At 40.2% G+C, this 19,207-nt stretch overlaps 2 protein-coding genes across 27 annotated transcripts in view; both read left to right on the forward strand.

Moving 5' to 3' along the window:
- tapt1a (transmembrane anterior posterior transformation 1a) overlaps window positions 1-13,446 on the forward strand; it is a 16,539-nt gene extending 3,093 nt beyond the window's left edge. The window contains exons 2-15 of one of the 3 annotated variants that reach the window (XM_083560612.1): window position 1; window positions 499-617; window positions 881-913; window positions 4,726-4,885; window positions 6,730-6,865; window positions 6,948-7,045; window positions 7,994-8,063; window positions 10,042-10,122; window positions 10,799-10,908; window positions 11,684-11,743; window positions 11,828-11,896; window positions 11,984-12,060; window positions 12,133-12,296; window positions 12,380-13,446. The exon at window position 1 is cut by the window's left edge and continues 148 nt beyond it. In XM_083560612.1, coding sequence (XP_083416738.1) covers window position 1; window positions 499-617; window positions 881-913; window positions 4,726-4,885; window positions 6,730-6,865; window positions 6,948-7,045; window positions 7,994-8,063; window positions 10,042-10,122; window positions 10,799-10,908; window positions 11,684-11,743; window positions 11,828-11,896; window positions 11,984-12,060; window positions 12,133-12,296; window positions 12,380-12,636 — 1,435 coding nt within the window. In that variant the 3' untranslated portion in view covers window positions 12,637-13,446. Of the gene's footprint in view, window positions 2-498; window positions 618-880; window positions 914-4,722; window positions 4,886-6,729; window positions 6,866-6,947; window positions 7,046-7,993; window positions 8,064-10,041; window positions 10,123-10,798; window positions 10,909-11,683; window positions 11,744-11,827; window positions 11,897-11,983; window positions 12,061-12,132; window positions 12,297-12,379 lie in introns of all 3 variants that reach the window. The other 2 variants (XM_083560614.1, XM_083560613.1) reach the window with 2 other exon arrangements.
- Window positions 13,447-18,165: 4,719 nt separating this feature from the next.
- prom1a (prominin 1a) overlaps window positions 18,166-19,207 on the forward strand; it is a 65,067-nt gene continuing 64,025 nt past the window's right edge. For 12 of the 24 annotated variants that reach the window (XR_014536658.1, XR_014536659.1, XR_014536660.1 and 9 more), the window contains exon 1: window positions 18,168-18,971. Coding sequence is in view for 10 of the 24 variants with exons in the window: in XM_083560580.1 (XP_083416706.1) it covers window positions 18,743-18,971 (229 nt within the window). In the remaining 14 variants the exon portion in view is untranslated. Of the gene's footprint in view, window positions 18,972-19,207 lie in introns of all 24 variants that reach the window. The other 12 variants (XR_014536652.1, XR_014536653.1, XR_014536654.1 and 9 more) reach the window with 2 other exon arrangements.

Here is a 19,207-nt window from a genome sequence, read left to right on the forward strand (position 1 = left end):
GGTGCGAACACCCCGTTCCATTATCTGTTTCTCTCACACACACACACACACACACACACACACACACACACACACACACACACAATCTGAGGTCATGCCTCAGTGTTTCATCACTCATTGTAATGAACACTGTAGTTTCACGATAGTCATTCGGAGACTGAAAGCTCACACACGGTAAGTTTACAGAACACAGACAGGACTTGAGACGCAAGTGTGAAGTTTTCTAACTACGTGGCATTCAATAAAATTGCACAAGACTCCCATGCTTTATGGATGCGTGATCTTTTTCCGGCATGGGATTACACAGTTGAGGCAACGAGTAATGCTTTTATAATGTGCAAGTGCATCATGAAGCTGACTACATGATGCGGTTCTATCGGTTCTAACTTTGTAACCCTGTATGCGTGTTTCCAAGTGAATTTGACTCTGTTGTAACTTTGAGCGTGTTTAAGGTAAAGCGTCCTGACAGGAAGATCTCTCTTCATCTCTCTCACGCAGCTCATGATGTTCGGCTGCTTCCTGTGCCTCGACGCGTTCCTCTACGTGTTCACTCTACTGCCCCTCCGAACCCTGCTTGCCTTCCTCAGACTGCTGACCATCCCCTGCTGTGGCCTCGGGTATATATATAATATATATATATATATATACATACACACACATACACAAGAGCACAGAGGCTTTACTTTTTCCTCAAACACTCTTATAGCTATACTTTAGTCCCAAATTGTTCAACTTGCAGTTTATAAAATAGATTAAAAAAAAATCAGTAATAACTAATTGCTCTTCCAGATATCGTATTTTATTCGAAAGTATTTAATTTTGTACATGTGAGCTCTAATATGCCATCTTTTTTTTTTTTTCTCGTTATATTCTTTCTCAGGGCACATGTGTGCCCCTACTGCAGAAGGAGCAGGTAGGATGCCATGATCAACCATAAATTCATTCATTCAATCCTTCGTCCCTTCATCTGATCATTCTCTGGACAGTTTGCTTAGATTTTTGTTCAATTTTTCATTCTCCGAAGTACAACCCCAATTCCAAAACAGTTGCTGTGTAAAATGTACATAAAAAAAGATTGTGATGATTTCTAAATCCCATCAACCCATATTTTATTCACGATAGAACATACATATGTTCTCTTTCAATGAAAAAGTCAATTTTAAAATTGATTGCAGCATCACGTTTTGAAAAAGTTGAACCAGGCCCACGTTTAACAGTGTACCATCACATCATATTTAAACAACAGTCTGTAAATGTCTGAAAACTGGAAAACAGTTGCTAAAGTTTTGGGAGGGGATCGTTGTCCAATGTTTGCCTGATTTCTCAACGGTCCTGGGTTTCGTTTCAAGATGCGTGAAATGCTTTTAATTGGTAAAATGTCAAGATGCAGGCAGGCCAGTTCAGTACTACGAAGCCATGCTGTTGCCATAGATGCAGTATGCGCTTCAGCATTGATTTTCCTGCTGAAATATGCAAGGCTATTCTTGGAAATAGACATCGTCTGGATTGAAACATTTGCTACACTAAAACCTGCATATACCATTCAGCATTGATGGACCCTTTCCAGTTCGGCAAGCTGCCCATTCCACAGGCACTAATGCATTCTCATACTATCAGAAAGGCAGGATTTTGAACTGAGCTGAATGGTCCCTCTCCTCTTTAGTCCGGAGGACGTGACGACTTTTTTGCACGATAGAGGTTTAACCAGCTTTTGTGGATGACATGGTGAACTGTGTTTAAAGATATGATTTCTGGAGGTGGTAATGAGCCCATGCAGTAAAGCCCGTCTATTGAAGTTCCTTTAAGCTCCTTCTGTTTTCTTAACATACTGTCTGTCTGTTCACTACAGAAGCATCCGAGTGTCATCTGCATGAGGATCGTGTTCTGTGCGACTTTCTGTGTGTCATTTATCGTACAAACACACCTGCATATGTAAAAAAATAAAAAAAAATGTGATGGATGACGTTGGGTCAGTCCATCTCTAGTGATCCAATCATTGTAAAGTGATTTTGGTTACACAGCATTTACCAGAAACCTCAGTTTCAGTTTCCTTGGAGCAAAAGCTGATTTCTAGAGCGCATTACAGTCTACAGTGGAAAATATACACAAAATTTTTGTGTGTGTATATATATATATATATATATATATATATATATATATATATATATATATATATATATATATATATATATATATATATACAGTGAGGAAAATAAGTATTTGAACACCCTGCTATTTTGCAAGTTCTCCAACTTAGAAATCATGGAGGGGTCTGAAATTATCATAGGTGCATGTCCACTGTGAAAGACATAATCTAAAAAAAAAAATCCAGAAATCACAATGTATGATTTTTTAACAATTTATTTGTATGATACAGCTGCAAATAAGTATTTGAACACCTGTCTATCAGCTAGAATTCTGACCCTCAAAGACCTGTTAGTCTGCCTTTAAAATGTCCACCTCCACTACATTTATTATCCTAAATTAGATGCACCTGTTTGAGGTCGTTAGCTGCATAAAGACACCTGTCCACCCCATACAATCAGTAAGAATCCAACTACTAATATGGCCAAGACCAAAGAGCTGTCCAAAGACACTAGAGACAAAATTGTACACCTCCACAAGGCTGGAAAGGGCTACGGGGAAATTGCCAAGCAGCTTGGTGAAAAAAGGTCCACTGTTGGAGCAATCATCAGAAAATGGAAGAAGCTAAACATGACTGTCAATCTCCCTCGGACTGGGGCTCCATGCAAGATCTCACCTCGTGGGGTCTCAATGATTCTAAGGAAAGTGAGAAATCAGCCCAGAACTACACGGGAGGAGCTGGTCAATGACCTGAAAAGAGCTGGGACCACCGTTTCAAGGTTACTGTTGGTAATACACTAAGATGTCATGGTTTGAAATCATGCATGGCACGGAAGGTTCCCCTGTTAAAACCAGCACATGTCCAGGCACGTCTTAAGTTTGCCAATGACCATTTGGATGATCCAGAGAAGTCATGGGAGAAAGTCATGTGGTCAAATGAGACCAAAATAGAACTTTTGGGTCATAATTCCACTAAACGTGTTTGAAGGAAGAAGACTGATGAGTACCATCCCAAGAACACCATCCCTACTGTGAAGCATGGGGGTGGTAGCATCATGCTTTGGGGGTGTTTTTCTGCACATGGGACAGGGCGACTGCACTGTATTATGGAGAGGATGACCAGGGCCATGTATTGCGAGATTTTGGGGAACAACCTCCTTCCCTCAGTTAAAGCATTGAAGATGGGTCGAGGCTGGGTCTTCCAACATGACAATGACCCGAAGCACACAGCCAGGATAACCAGGGAGTGGCTCTGTAAGAAGCATATCAAGGTTCTGGTGTGGCCTAGCCAGTCTCCAGACCTAAACCCAATAGAGAATCTTTGGAGGGAGCTCAAACTCCGTGTTTCTCAGTGACAGGCCAGAAACCTGACTGATCTAGAGAAGATCTGTGTGGAGGAGTGGGCCAAAATCCCTCCTGCAGTGTGTGCAAACCTGGTGAAAAACTACAGGAAACGTTTGACCTCTGTAATTGCAAACAAACAAATATTAACAATGACTTTCTCAGGTGTTCAAATACTTATTTGCAGCTGTATCATACAAATAAATAGTAAAAAAAATCATACTTTGTGATTTCTGGATTTTTTTTTTAGATTATGTCTCTCACAGTGGACATGCACCTACGATGACAATTTCAGACCCCTGCATGATTTTTAAGTGGGAGAACTTGCAAAATAGCAGAGTGTTCAAATACTTATTTTCCTCACTGTATATATATATATATATATATACCCTAAAAGTGGTACAGTCTTGAGCATTACATCAGGACCTAAATTCTATGTTTAATGTAAATATAAAGAATGTAAAAAAAAAATAAAAAAATAAAAAAAATTATATATATATACACACACACACACACACACACACACACACACATATATATATATATATATATATATATATATATATATATATATATATATATATATTTAATTATTATTATTATTATTTTTTTTTTTATTTTTTTTTTTTACATTCTTTATATTTACATTTAATATTGTATTTAGGTCCTGATGTAATGCTCAAGACTGTACCACTTTTAGGGTCAAATTTATATTGAGTCTCAGTCTTAATTATTATTATTATTTTTTTATTATTTCTTTAATAAAAATAATATTGTGCATGCTGAACGTTTTAGGTTTGAGACTTCATTCGATGGGGACAAAAAACAGGGTTTAAAAAGTCTAAAAAAAATTCAGAAAAGTTTTGGCTGTTCTAGGTTTTGAATCATTTTAAACATTCTACCGATGTCCATGTAAACGCTGCCTCTGACGCGCATGAAAATGCTTCTTACAGTTGCTAACAACGAATTTGTGTGTCTTTGATGTTGTGACATAAGTATTAAATTGAATTCTTTATATTCTTAAAGTTTAAATTGGACTTTGTAAAACCTGTAGAAACCTAGAAGAAAGTGCACTTTTTGACAGACTGACAGACTGACAGACAGACAGCTGTCCAGACAGGTAATAAGGTAGTCATGCAAAATAATTATCAAGCAACCTGTATTGGACTACTGAAGATGGACCGACCCTGTTAATAAATGTTATGTCTACACAGTGTATATAACATTTGTGTGTGTGTGTGTGTGTGTGTGTGTGTGTGTGTGTGTGTGTGTGTGTGTGTGTGTTTGTGTTCTCAGCAGCTCACGGTTTCTGCAGCCATCCCAGGTGTGTGACCTGCTGAAGGGCCTGATCATGGTGCTGTGCTGCTCCATGATGCACTACGTGGATTACGCCATGATGTACCACCTAATCCGAGGACAGTCCGTCATTAAACTCTACATCATCTACAACATGCTGGAGGTAAGCAATGGCTACAACGTCCAGCCCAGAGGGCGAATGACCTTACCGTAATAGGAATGATGGAGGATGTTCATTTGTTTTCTGATTTGTTAATTTGTTTTTGGATTTGTTCTTTTTTTTTACTGATTTATTAATTAGTTTTTGGATTTGTTCTATCTGGAGCAGTCTGTAAGTTAGGCAAAAGGTAGCCTAAGAGCACAAACCACATTAAAGCATACTCGGGATGGAAGAAACGAGTGTCAGCTTCAGTAGTCAGATCAGCAGTCGTAGAATGTGAGGTAGTGAATGTTAATGGAAGAAGACGAGCGTGTTTAATGTGTGACCCGCTGTGAAAAACCATTTTCTCCAACGACAGCAGCAGACGTGGCAATTCACAGCGGAGAATATTTACAGCAGGGGATCAGTAATGTTCAGTCAGATGTTCTTGCAGGATGTTCAATTCGGGGGGGGGTTCTGCGCTTTTTCCTCAAACATTGTCTTGTAGCTCGATGCTGCTGCCCTTCAACTGAAAAGTAGCGCAATTTTTTTTTTCTTTTTTGACGTATTATATGTGTCTGCACAAAAAGTCTGTTGTTGTGCCGTTGTAGTGGTGGTAACTGTTAACACCAATTCCGCCACTTATTCAATTACATTTTTCCCAGCCAATCAGAATGGAGGTGGGGGGGGGGCATTCGTGACTTTATACTGTAGAGTGATCTGCTCTGATTGTTACACAATCTTTCGGATGCTTTGATGTTGTCAGACTTCTGTTCATTTGGCAATATAAACTGCTTAAAGACATCTTGAATCTTATTACATCTATATTTCTAGATCAGCTTTTTCTCCTTGGTCAGACTTTGCACAAGTCATCTGTGAAAATCAAATTTTTGCCAAAATATAAAATGCCCATAAGGACAACCGTTCACTTAGATTTTCAGTCGGTTCCTCTTTTAACAGCTGCCCGCAACCTTTGCGACCAAACACTAATTCTTGTCCCCTTGCCCATCAAATCTAATTTGCCTGAAGCCACAAAACATTTTTGACCTTTAAAATAACACAATTTGTTGTTTATTCAGATGTAATGTAGTTGCCTGGTTGCACCACTAGGTGGCACTCGTGTGATTTCTATTGTTTTTCGCAATATGTTAGCAATTTATACCTTTTTTTTTTAATTCCTGGCAATTCATGGGAGTGTCACCTGAAAACGGGAGAGCGGCGTTGTGGAATAGATGCCCTGATTATTTTATTCTTCTCTGTCTGTAAAACTTTTTCCTACTGTATGAAGTTCAATTTGCTCTGCTCAGCTTGCTGCAGCCGGGCTTAAAGGCAGGCCAGCATAAAGGGAATAAATATGTCCAGAATTAATCTCTCAGTTTTCATCAGAGATTTTTCTTTATTTTTATTTGTCATAGTATATCCTCAATATTAGCTAGTCGCAGGTCAAGGTGCGGGAAGCAGACAGGAAGTCGTCTACGGTTCGATCGACAAAATATTTTTAATGTCGCACCTCGAATGCTAAACATTCACTGTTTAACAAAAAATAAACCACAATAAAAAAATTATGTAATATTTGTTAATGCTACAGGAAGCCACAGCAGGGGGCGCTAAACTAATAATTCCTCATTCCTCCATCACCACCTCATTATCTCCTCTAACGCTGGTGGAGTTGAGTTGTGTTGTAGCGTCTCCGAACTGGCTTTTCACATGCTGGTCAAATTATAGTGGATAAAACTGAAGCCTACGTAAAAATGCACCCCGTTGCAAAGAAATTAACAAAAGAAAATGGTATCGGAGATTACAGCAGCTTCTAATTTCTCTTTACAACGAGCCCAAATATGTATTTAAAAGCCGTTTTATTCCCTCAGGTGGCAGATCGTCTCATCTCCTCCTTCGGCCAGGACATTCTAGACGCTCTGTACTGGACGGCAACGGAGCCAAAGCCCAGGAAAAGATCTCACATTGGAGTCATTCCACATTTCATCATGGCTGTTTTTTATGTCTGTATCCTTTTAATGTGCAGCAGTGAATGATTGTGTTGTTGATGTTTTCTTGTGGAAGTTGTTTTCCTGAACAGTCGGTGCAGTTCTGCATGCCATCCTCATCATGGTCCAGGCGTCTACGTTAAACGTGGCCTTCAACTCCCACAACAAGTCTCTGCTGACCATCATGATGTCCAACAATGTGAGAACACACACACACACACACACACACACACACACACACACACACACACACACATTGCGAGAGTAACAGTTTGTTTGGAAAGTCCACGTTGGAGATTTTACAGCCCACAAAATGTCTATAGACTATTAATAACTACAAGTCATGTGACTCATTCAGCCAATAATCAGATTCTCTACAATGTGCTACAATTTTATCGAAAGTCGAAACACTTTCAAAATTCAACATCCGAACACTGTCTGAAAACTGTATTTGTGTATTAAATCGAGACAGAACACACACACGTGTGTATCACTAGCTAGATTGTCTCATCTCTCTCTCTCTCTCTCTCTCTCTCTCTCTCTCTCTCTCTCTCTCTTTTTGTCTCTCTCTATATGTCCCCATTTCTGTCTCTTTCTGTCTCCGTGTGTGTGTGTGTGTGTGTGTGTGTCAGTCTTTCGCTCTCTCTCTCTCTCTCTCTCTCTGTTTTTGCCTGTGTGTGTGTCTCTCTTTATTGCTCTCTCTCTATTGCTCTGTCTGTCAATCTGTCTCTTTCCGTCTGTCTCTCTCTCTCTTTCTCTGTCTGTCTCGTTCTCTCTCTATCTGTCCCCCTTTCTGTCTCTCTCTCTCTCTCTCTCTCTCTCTCTATTGCTCTGTCTGTCAATCTGTCTCTTTCCGTCTGTCTCTCTCTCTCTCTCTCTCTATTGCTCTGTCTGTCACTCTCTCTCGCTTTCTTTCTCTCTCTCTCTCGCTGTCTCTTTCTGTTACTATAGAAACAATGGTTTATCAGTTTGTTGCAGCCAGAACTCATTTTGCTGTTCTGCTGAAAGAACGCACACCTTCTGACCAATCAGACTCTTGCATTCGACCTGAACAACTGTTGCTCAGCCAATCAGAACTGATTACAGAGCAGTTACAGTGATGCTGCGAGAGTTTATATTCCCTCTTGTATTCTTTTATTTGTTTCAGTTCGTGGAGATCAAAGGAAGTGTCTTTAAAAAGTTTGAGAAAAATAACCTCTTTCAGATGTCGAACAGCGGTAAGTGCGTTCAATTCAATCCGATCCGGATGCCAGATTTATAATGAATAACCGTATGTTAAACATCTAGACGTCTATCCTGCATGGTGAACGCAACATTCATTATGTAATAAGGCTTTAGTTAGTCCTAGTAGTTATTAGGGACACATCAGTTTTTAAATATTCTCTTACTTTTAATTGATAATTCTATAATCTCCTCATCTTCTCAGGTTAAAAGTCTGGGCATCGTCATTGATAGTACATTGTGTTTTGTAAAAGCATGTGAATGATATTACTCGGTCTGCGTGCGTCCATCTTCATGACATCAGCCGTCTTCATCCGTTCCTCACATCCCGTTTCGACAGCTGTTCTTGTACATGCTTTAGTTACCTCACGCATTAAATATAGAAACTCTCTTCTGTTCGGGTTTCCTCACAAACTCCTTCATAAACTTTAATTGGTCCAGAATTCAGTTGCCCGTTTAATTACGAGAACCTCCTCCACCGAGCAGATCTCCCCTGTTCTTCATCATCTACACCAGCTTTCTGTCAAATAGCGAATAAACCATTCTTCTTCTCACTTTCAAAGCTCAAAATTTTAAAGCATTTTGGGGCCTTCGCTAAAGATGGGGTGTCGCTGAATTTATATAAAAGGATTTCTTGCCCTTCACTACGGTGGATCAGGTGAAGTAGGCAATAGATACGTTAGTGTAATTGCTAGCGATACTAAATTACATTCTGTTGTGCTCCTAAGCTCCTGCTGTTTCAAATATGATGTGCTCTGGTATGCTGAGGAAATCTCTTTTAAAAATGTGCTTTGTGTGCACTTCCTTATAGGCATTTGTAATCTGCAGTACTAAAGTTTAGCAGTAATAAAATTACTTTTAGACATCGTTAGAAATCATGTCTTTTTGCTCCAAATTATAGAGATGCCCATCTCTAATCCTGAGTCTCAGTCGTGTGTGTGAAATGTCAGATACATCAAAGCAGCAATAACACACACATTGGTGCTGACAGGCTGTGTACGGGTCAGAGAGTCTCTCTCTCTCTCTCTCTCTCTCTCTCTCTCTCTCTCTCTCTCTCTTCCTCCTCCAGCTCCAATAAGAGATGTGCTGCAATCAGCTTCTATTCACTGCTGCCTGCAATTTCCCCTTCCAATGTTCCCATTTAACTGTTCTTCTCGTAAACACGTGAGAAGAACAGTGAAACAGTGAAATTTTGGTTTGGTTGAAAATCTATAAATACAACTTTAACATCTATGCAGTGGAGTAGCTGTTGATGGCCGCAGGCAGAGATGATCTACTGTGGCACCTTGTGGTGTGTCGTGGTTGTATGTCACTGAACGTACTCCTCAGACTGACCAGTGTTTTATTTCACACAGCACACAGTTTGTTGTAGAGGTCGTATAGTGGATTTTATCGATAGCTTGGTTGGTTTGTAAAAATTGGTACTGAACTTTATTACAAAAAAAAAAAAAACAGTACTGAATCATGAAAATACAATATGAAAATGAGTTAATAATTATATAATTAATAAATTATAAATAATTAATATCATAGTGCTCTCTGTACAGCGCGCAGTCTCGCATGTAAAAACAACCAGCATGTGGCATCAGTGATCCGCCTCTAGAGGCCGCTCTCGTAATGACAGTGACCCAGAAGCCGGAAAAACTATCTGTAACTATCAGTGCCTCAACCTCTATTAATAACTGAGGAAAATTTTTTAGTTCGAAGGCAAATTTATTATCAAAAACATCTATTTAAAATTATTCAGAGGGAGATTATTTTTTAGAAAAACCTTTTTATAAAACTTCATTTATGTCCCTGAGCAGACAATTTTACTCGTACTACTATTTCACTGAATACTTTTTTTTTTTTTTTGCAAAACAATATTGAATATATTTGTGATATTTATATGTAAAAGTCACTCGGCTCCTAATGATTTTTTTATAGCCGTGGTATGAGGTTACTGATGGCTTTTTCATGCTCTCTGGTCTGCAGACATCAAGGAACGCTTCACCAACTGTATCCTGCTGCTGATTGTGTGTCTGAGGAACATGGAGCAGTTCTCCTGGAAGTCAGGTCTGGACATGTAATCGTTTCTTATCTGAAATCAAGTCTGGACTGTGCAGAATTTTGTGTGTTTAGTGTTGAGGTCACAGCTTCATTTATATTTTATATACACTATATGGACAAAAAAAGGTTTGGGTGGGTCGGCAACTACTCTTTGGTCCGTAATCTTCATGAGGTGGGACACAACTGGAGCTGGTGCAGCCTCAAGATGAGTAGAGAGAAAAGCAGTGGAGAGAAAATGTCTTGAACAGGTTTTGGTCTTCTAGTTCAAGTGAAGGGAAAATCCAAAGACATCCTTTACAATTATGGAAGAACCAGATATGGCTAGAAATGTCAGGTGTTCATCCAGATGAGCCGTTTTCCCGTCATACGCCAATACACATTTTAGTTTTTATTATTATTATTATTGGATATTTAACTGCTTAAATCTGATTGGCTGGATTGGTGATGTCAATAAAATACAATTATTTCATGAAAATAAATCTAATTATCTGGTACACTATTGTTTCCACAGTAACAGCTCCCACACGGAATCCAACACTAAACCAATAATAATGTATCTCGCGATCACTCTTATAATCGTTATTAAAATCTGATCACACTCACGTGCAATAAAACTTCATGATTTCTGGATATTGAAGCCTCTCGCGTTAACCTTAATGATTTTTTTGTTTGTTTGTTTCAGATCACCTGTGGGTTCTGCTTCCAGACGTCATCATGGTGGTGGCCTCGGAAGTGACTGTGGACGTCGTGAAGCACGCGTTTATCACCAAATTCAACGACATTACAGCAGACGTGAGCAAAGTTTACATCCAGATGAGCCATTTTCCCGTCATACGCCAATACACATCATCACAATTGACATCAAAAACACAGTTGAAATTGAGATGAAAAATAAAAATTGCCAAAATGTACAAAAAATTGCAATATTTAACTACAGAGACTCTTATTGGTACTTTCTAGTTTAGTGTTTGTCCACGTATTGTTACTCAGTAACTCAGTAGTGTTAAGGCTCTGGGTTAGTGATCAGAATGTCTGGGATTCAAGCCCCGGTGTCACCAAGCTGCTGCTCTTGGAGGGCCCTTGAGCAAGGCCCTTAACCCTCTGTGCTCCAGGGGCACTGTAACACTGTTGCCCCTACGCTCCGACATCAGCTTCCTAACACCAAGATATGTGAAGGAAGAATTTCACTGTGCTGTATTGTTCATGTGACAAGTATTAAGCACCTTCTTTTAGATCAGTTCACTAGATTTTAAATAGAACTATGAAATCTAGAGAAGTCTCTTGCCCTCCTCGGGAGCCGATATCTTCAGCCCTGGTCAAACGAGCAGCTAAAATAACTCAAAAAACAACTTTGGACAGTTTGTCCTTATGTTTATTAGCTTTGCGACAGCATTTTTTCAAATCTGAATAGATTTACTGCTTCTGTATGCAGACTACAATCCTCAAGTTCCTGCACACAGTGGTCACATTTACCATCCGATTTAAACGTTATATTGAATCCAAAATCATGTTGATACAAGCATTTGGTTGTGTCCCTTGAATCAGCTTTATCTTCGTGTCTTCCCAGGTGTACAGTGAATACAAAGCCAGCTTGGCCTTGGAGCTGGTCAGCAGCCGGCAGCAGTATGTGAGTGTCTGTTAGTACTGATCCCAGATCTATTTGCTGCTGTTTTACTGCAGTTTGTGCTTATAAAGCTGCTCATTTGTACAGGCGTACACAGACTACAGTGACTCAGTGGCCAGGAGAATGGGCTTCATCCCACTGCCTCTGGCGGTTCTGGTGAGGCTCACCATTATATACTTCGAGTCAAAGCGAATCATTACACAGTGCTTCGTTTCTACTGCGTCATCTCTTTGTCTCTCGCAGCTGATCCGAGTGGTGATGAGCTCGGTGAAGATCCAGGGAGCACTCGCGTCCGTCAGTCTGCTGCTCTTCTACCTTGGGTAACTTGGCAAAGACGGTAAATGCTGGTTTGACGTGAGCACGGGGCTAATCCGACACTGTTTTTTGCGCAGAATGATCACACTGAAGGTGTTGAACAGTATCGTTCTGCTCGGGAAATCCTGTCACTACGTTAAAGAGGCCAACATGGAGGAGAAGCTGTTCGATAAACCCAAAACTCCAGCGCCGAAAAAGTGCCCTAGAACACCCAGCCATGCCACATCTCCTCCTCCGTCAGGTAGCAAAGATGTTACAGTTCGAACCATAATTACTGTGTATATGTTGTGTATGTTCTATTTTTATTTCCCTCTCTCTTCTCAGAAAAGCCAAAAGCCCAGCGTCCCACCCCCTTCTTCACTTCCATCACCAAGCAACCTACTCCACTCACACCACAGCCCCCCTCCCCAACCCCGAACCCTGTCGCCATGGAAACCAGCCAGTCAGCTCAAGAGATTCCCTTTAAAGCAGAGGAGGACAGCGGCGCGACTCCTCACTGCACCGAGCTCAAACACAGAACGCCAAACAAAGACCTGCTGGAGATCGATCGCTTCACCCTGTGCGGAAACCGCATACTTTGACCCCCACAGCTCCGACTCAGAGACGAGACCCGGACACGCCGCTTGTCCCCGGGGTAGAGAGGCGGCGAGATGCACAGGACCAGTCCAGAGAAAAAGTAACGAACATTCCAGTGACTGAAAATTCGCTGTCCATGGCAGCCTGGCAGAGTCACATGACCCAGAGTCCTGATAGGGGTGGGGTCCAGGATCCCTTGCATTGTTTCAGACTCGAATCGAGTCGAGCACGCAGTATTTCAATGCAGTGGATCTGCGCTGCTCTGAACATTCTGCTGTAATTTCAGAAGGAAAAAAACTAACCATACAAGAGAGATGATGAAATCATGTGAAGTTGAGGCAACTCAGTGATTATATTGGGGTCCAAGACGAAAATGGTTCATATTGCTGTAAAATAAACAGCAATATTTTATACATAAAAAATGCATTTGTATGCATATATTTTTTTTTACTTGGAGGAACATCAGTTTTACATAATATTTAAGAACTTTCTCTTTCAAGGTGGTGTTTCTCTTATACTACAGCAATATTCCAGCATTCCCCAACATTTTTATTTATTAAATAATGTCAGCTGTAGCTTTTTTTTTTTTTTTTTAATCTGTTTACAGTTATTTTTAATGTTGTGGGATATTGCAGCTGGGAATTGAGTTCCTATTAACGCTTGTGTTACAGCAGCTTTACTGTTAAGTTGTTGATGAACAGTACCAAATTCTTATTTTTTCTCTTTTCTTTTGAGGAAAAATTGATGGAGTTTAACTTCTGGCTTAAAAAAAAAAATCAGACTTGTTCGAAATAAAAGTTTAAAAAAAAAAAAAACTTCACCAATAATAATCCAATAATCCATTGTTGGTCCAATAATTTGACCATTACCTGAAAAAGCATGTACACTATATTTCCAAAAGTATTGGGTCACCTAGTCATAAGCACAGTATGTGACTTAGTCCTAATTTGCACATCTAATTCCCTCCACTCTTTTGGGGTGATGTTCCACTAGATTTTGAAGTGTGCTAATGGATATTTCTGTTCATCAGCCACAAGGATATTATAAAAGGCAGGTACTGATGTAGGGGAGGAGACCTGGGGTGCAGTCAGCATTCACATTCATCCCAAAGGTGTTCAGTCGGGGATGAGATCAGAGCTCTATAGCAGCAAGATCTTTCTCTCCAAAGCATGTCAACCAGATCTTCAAGGAGCTCACTTTGTGCACAGGGGCATCGCCATGCTGGAACAGGTTTTGGGTTTCCAAGTTCAAGTGAATGCAAAATTTTATTATAGCGCCATCTAAAGACGTCCTGTACAATTGAGTGCCTTCAGCTTTGTGGTAACAGTTTGGAAAAGAACCACATATAGAAGGAAAGGTCAGGTGACCCAATATATTTGGAAATATAGTGTATATATAAGATATAGGCTAAACATTTATCAGGTTTAGATTATGTGCAGCTTCCATACAAGTACACTATACAAGTCCATACTACACCGTACCGTATTCATGCCCATGTGAATCTATGAAAACCATATTGTGTTAGAATGACCTGTGGTTTTAAATCAGTGTATGGATTTGATGCTGTGGTATAAAGGGAGCGAACAGACATACATGGACCAGGCATAACATTGAGTGGTGAATTGAAGAACGCTGATTCTTATCATCATGGCACTTGTTAGTGGGTGGATTTATTTATTAGACAGCAAGTGAACATTTTATCCTCCATGCAGGAAAGCAGGAAAAATGGGCGAGCGTAAGGATTTGAGCGAGTTTGAAAAGGACCAAATTGTGACGTCTAGACTGTAGCTTAAACTGTCAGGACTGTTTTTGGCAGCAAAAGGGGGACCTACACAATATAATTTTTTTAAATGTTTTTTTTTTTTTGTCTATAAACCCTATAAAAGCATTTTCGTCCTGATCCCATCAATACACTGCGTTGCTTGTTTATTAACTAAAAATAAAAAAAACATCATCTTGATAAGAATTTCCGGCTTGATGCTGGTCACACGGTCGGTCACGAGGTATGAGCAGAAAAAGTACTTCTCATGGTTTAACATTCCACGTCTACTTTGACATTCACAGAGTAGTGTATATTGTTTACCTTTGAGTTGCCAAATAATTTCTTTGTAAAAAAAATTCACCAGATTTGAACTTTCCATTGCTTATGTTTTTAGCAAGGGGAAGAAAATCCACTCTGAATGACTTTCTTTTTTTCTTGGTAGATTGTAAGGCTCTGGGTTACTGGTATTACCGAGCTGCAACTCTTCAGGCCCTTGAGCAAGGCCCTTAACCCTCTGTGCTCCAGTGGAGCTGTATCGTGGCTCAGGATACGTAAAAAAAAGAATTTCACTGTACTGTAAAGTACATGGGACAAGTATAAACCACCTTTCTGGAGCATCCAACCCATAATGCCTTTCGATCGATCACACCATCTGCTCAAACGTATCAGTAGACTTGCAATGCATTTTGGGAGTAATGCACTAAGCATGTCCTCTACCGAAATCCCTAAATGTTTACATTTCCTACATCATAAAAACTTTTACCAACGTTTCCTTGAGCATCAATGACCATAACCATTAAACACAAAGCAATTATTGTAATTTAAAACATATTCAGTGTGTTTCAGGGTTTTTCAGCCCCCCCCCCCCTTAAAGCCCCCTCAGAAGGCAAGAAACCAGTTGAGAGAAACGTTGCACAGATCTACCGCAGCGTCCTTGGTAGAACATTCGCGTGGGTCTTGAGTAATCTCAAGATCAGGAAGGGGGGCTTCAGGGTTAGGAGGAAGGGGTTCATTTCATCTAATCATTCCATCTGCTAATGAAGTGAAATTCTAATAAAGAAACAATACAGCACTCAGAACTAGTTCTAGTAATGTATCCAGAGCATTTTTTTGCACCTTTTTTTTTTTTTTCTTTTCACGTTTAACACGTCTCATTCGATTTCAGGGAGGGAGATTTTCTGCTTTTTTTATAACAACATTCCTAAGTGTAATAAAACTGATTTTATTATTGGTGTTGTCATTAAAGGAGGGTTGTGTTCAGGTCCAGATTTCATACTAAATTAATGTTTCTTTTTAATGCACAGTTAAACCAGCCATGCAGGGACATGTGTGTGTGTGTGTGTGTGTGAATTGGTTAATAAACTAATGTCATTACATTTAGTGTTCCTTCATTATTACTGCTTACTGTATGTGCATGAGTGATATACACTATAGTGCCAAAATTTTGTGGACACCTGGTAATAAGTATGTGCTTTATGAGCATCACATTCCACATGTAGTCCCAATTCTCTCTTCCATTTCCCTCCACACTTCTGAGCAGTTTGCGGAGCTTGCAGAGATTTGTGCTTAATCAGCCACAAGGGTGTAAGTTAAGTCCGTTACTGATGTAGGGTGAAGAGGTCCCCTTGCACAGCGATACAGCGCTCCCAGCGTTCCTGCCAATTCTAAAACGTGTCCTGGAAGTCTTCTTTCCTAAATATTTCACCTGCTCCGAATTGCACTGGATCTCTGCAATGGTTTTAAAACATCAAGCTTTGAACTGATCATCTTCGGGACGAGGGTGAAGTCAGCAGAAGCCAAATCTGGTGAGTAGTGTGGATGCCGAAGTGAGATCAAGTGGATTGTTCTCCGAACGATCATCATGCGCAAGTTGCTGAATAGTTTTGAATAGGGTTAAGCTCATCAAGGGTCTTCCTGATCTCTCATCGTTTTTCAGTGATGTTAAAGCGCACGTGTCCCTCAAAATGCCTCGAACGACTCGTCGTAGCCTCGCCGGATGTTTCACGTTTGCTCTTTGTTCTAATTTACTGTCCACGATGAAATCAGAGACGTGGTAACGCATGCGGTCAAAATAGCACCAGTTACGTCGTTAGTCTCGAAACTTTTCTTTACCACCTCGTATTTATATATTTAAGAAGCACTGTATTTACTAGCAAAGGAATTTCAACGGGGTTTGTAGCCGAGTGTGGTCTCACAAACACAAGAAAATTGTCTTGGTGACAGAATCTACTAGATATAACAATTATATAAATAAAAATAAAGACATCGTGCATTCAGAAAATACTGCATCGAAGCTGTTTACAAAGTTCACCTCGATTCAGTTCAATTAATTTAGATTTATTTTTATTGTGTTTTAACAATGGACATTGTCTCAAAGCAGCTTTTCGCTGATCAAGCGGTTAGAAACTTGTATAAAAGAGTGTGAGTTTAGTGCCTATAAGTTTGTTCCTTATAACTGTTGCTTTATTCCTTTTAAAGGTGCCTAATGGTGGCAAGGAAAAACTACCCTAGGTGACATGAGTAAGAATTCTTGAGAGGAACCGGACTCAAAAGAGAACCTATTCCCATCTACAACACCGAATACCCATTCATGATAGTTCCATCATTGCTGAGGTGTACTGTTTAGTGTTTATTGCTGTATTAATAACTATTTTCTGGCGCAAAATTTCCTACTTATTTGTATTATGATTGTATTGTGTTATTAGAAAAAAGCTATTTGCTCTTTGCACTAAAAGTTGCACAAAATGAACAAACCTTTCACAGTATTTGTGTAAATGAAGTTTCTTGTTTATTGATGCATATCGTATATAATGAAAATTTTTTAATAAATTAGTTTGAAACACTTTTTTGCTAACAAGTGCCACCATTTTGAAATTTCTGTGTCTGAATCGAAAATTTTTGAGCACTCAGGTTTCGTAATCACACTGTCTCTAGAAAGATTTCACACCAGCTACCTTCAGCAAACTGATGCTGAAACCACCGACTGCACCTTCCATTTGCAGAACACGTGAAGATTGTGTTGCCGAGTGCCTGTGACCTTCAGAGCTTGTGTGTTTAATTCGGCTCCACTTATCCCATGGTTTAGAGACTTAATCGCCTTACAGGGCATCTCCACTGCTTCCCTGTTTCACCTCCCTCTGTGTCTCTGCCTCTCTTTTATCTCGCTCTTTTTGTCCACGATGCCAGTTTACACCGTGGTCATGTTTTAGAGCTTTTACAACAAAAACCTTGACCTTTTCAGAAGCTCTTTTAGTTCACACAGTCAAGAAGATGGAACAACAAGCCGGTTCAGCCTGATGCTGCATCCGGCTGCAGGAAAAATCTGCCAAAATGTTTCCCTTTATACCCAGTCATTTTTTGGGGCATAAACCTATAAATCTTGATGCAGCATTTTGGATATGATCGGATGTACCTAATAAATAATTAATTGCGATACAAGATTGGAGAAGAACCACATGGCTGGGGATAAAACGTCTCCCAAACAATTTGTTTATATAGTGTGGAATTTCACAGTAAAAAAGGGGGTCAATCAACATGAAAAATGATGTAGAAAATCAGAAAACAATCATGTTCCAGGCATTTAAAGTGTATTTAAACATACATAAAGCATGCTTTTTGCAAGTCGGTCACGTGTCAGGCATTTTTTGAATCTTAATAAATCGTGAGAATAAAAGTTGCATGTTTATAGAGTCAGCTTGCATCAATTTATTTTCCTATGAGGTCCAAATGTCTTTATTATTATTATTATTATTATTATTATTATTATTATTATTATTATTATTACAAATAACTTGTGAAACAAACAGGTTGGGAGACGCAGACAAATTGTTGTATTATCCATCATGCTACATCTAGAAAATTAGGGCGAATACACAGAATAATTTAATCGTGATCACGAGAAAACAAGAAAGAAAGGAATATTATAATGCATAACATCTAAAGACTTTGTTATTCAGGTCCTTAGTTTTTCTTGAAGTGAATTTTAAATGCAAGGCAAGTTTCTACAAGTGAGCAGTTCCGGTATGTGTCGCTAGGGGGTGCGTTTTCTGCGATGCAAAAAAAGTCCAACGTTCTCTGTACAGTAGGGAAAACACGCTGGAGAAGGAAAGGAGGAGAGGAACGAGGGAAGAAACACAGAGACGGAGAGACACAGAGAGGCACTTGCACTGTGGAGGAAACCGCTCACGGCGGAAACCAGGACATCATGAACCTCGGTGCAAAAACCACGCCGTGATCCTCCAGTATACCTCCATATATATTTCCCCCGCTCGTCTTGAATCCTAATCAGCTCGGGGACTTGGAGAGCGCGCACCTGCCCGGTCCGCTCGTGTTCTGTCCGCGGTGTCACGATGCGCACACCGGCCCTGACGCTTCTCCTCCTCGCCGCCTGCTGCTGGTGCTGCTGCAGCGGCTCGCCTCCTGCAGCTCCTCCCGCCGCAGACGCGTCGTTACATTTCGGCTCTGTACCTGCAGGAGTTTATGAAACCGTGGCGTATTACGAACCGGGGCCGATCGGCCTGCTGTTCAACATGATGCGCGCCTTCCTGCACGTGGTCCAGCCGAACCCGTTTCCTCAAGGTAAGCACCAGAACCCCGAACCCTGCTGCAGATCACTTTGTCCACGTGAGCCTATACATATGCATTTTCCTCTGCGTGTCCCCTTTACCTGGGCTGTGTCCCCTTTATCCGTGCTGTGTCCCCCTTATCCAGGCACACATGTGTGTCTCTTATCTAGGCTGTGTGTCCAACATATGTGTGTCTCTTATCTAGACTATGTGTAACTCCTCTGCATGACCTCTATTTGGGATGTATTT

This window comes from Silurus aristotelis (assembly GCF_946808225.1).
Source record: "Silurus aristotelis genome assembly, chromosome: 14".
NCBI classification, from domain to species: domain Eukaryota; kingdom Metazoa; phylum Chordata; class Actinopteri; order Siluriformes; family Siluridae; genus Silurus; species Silurus aristotelis.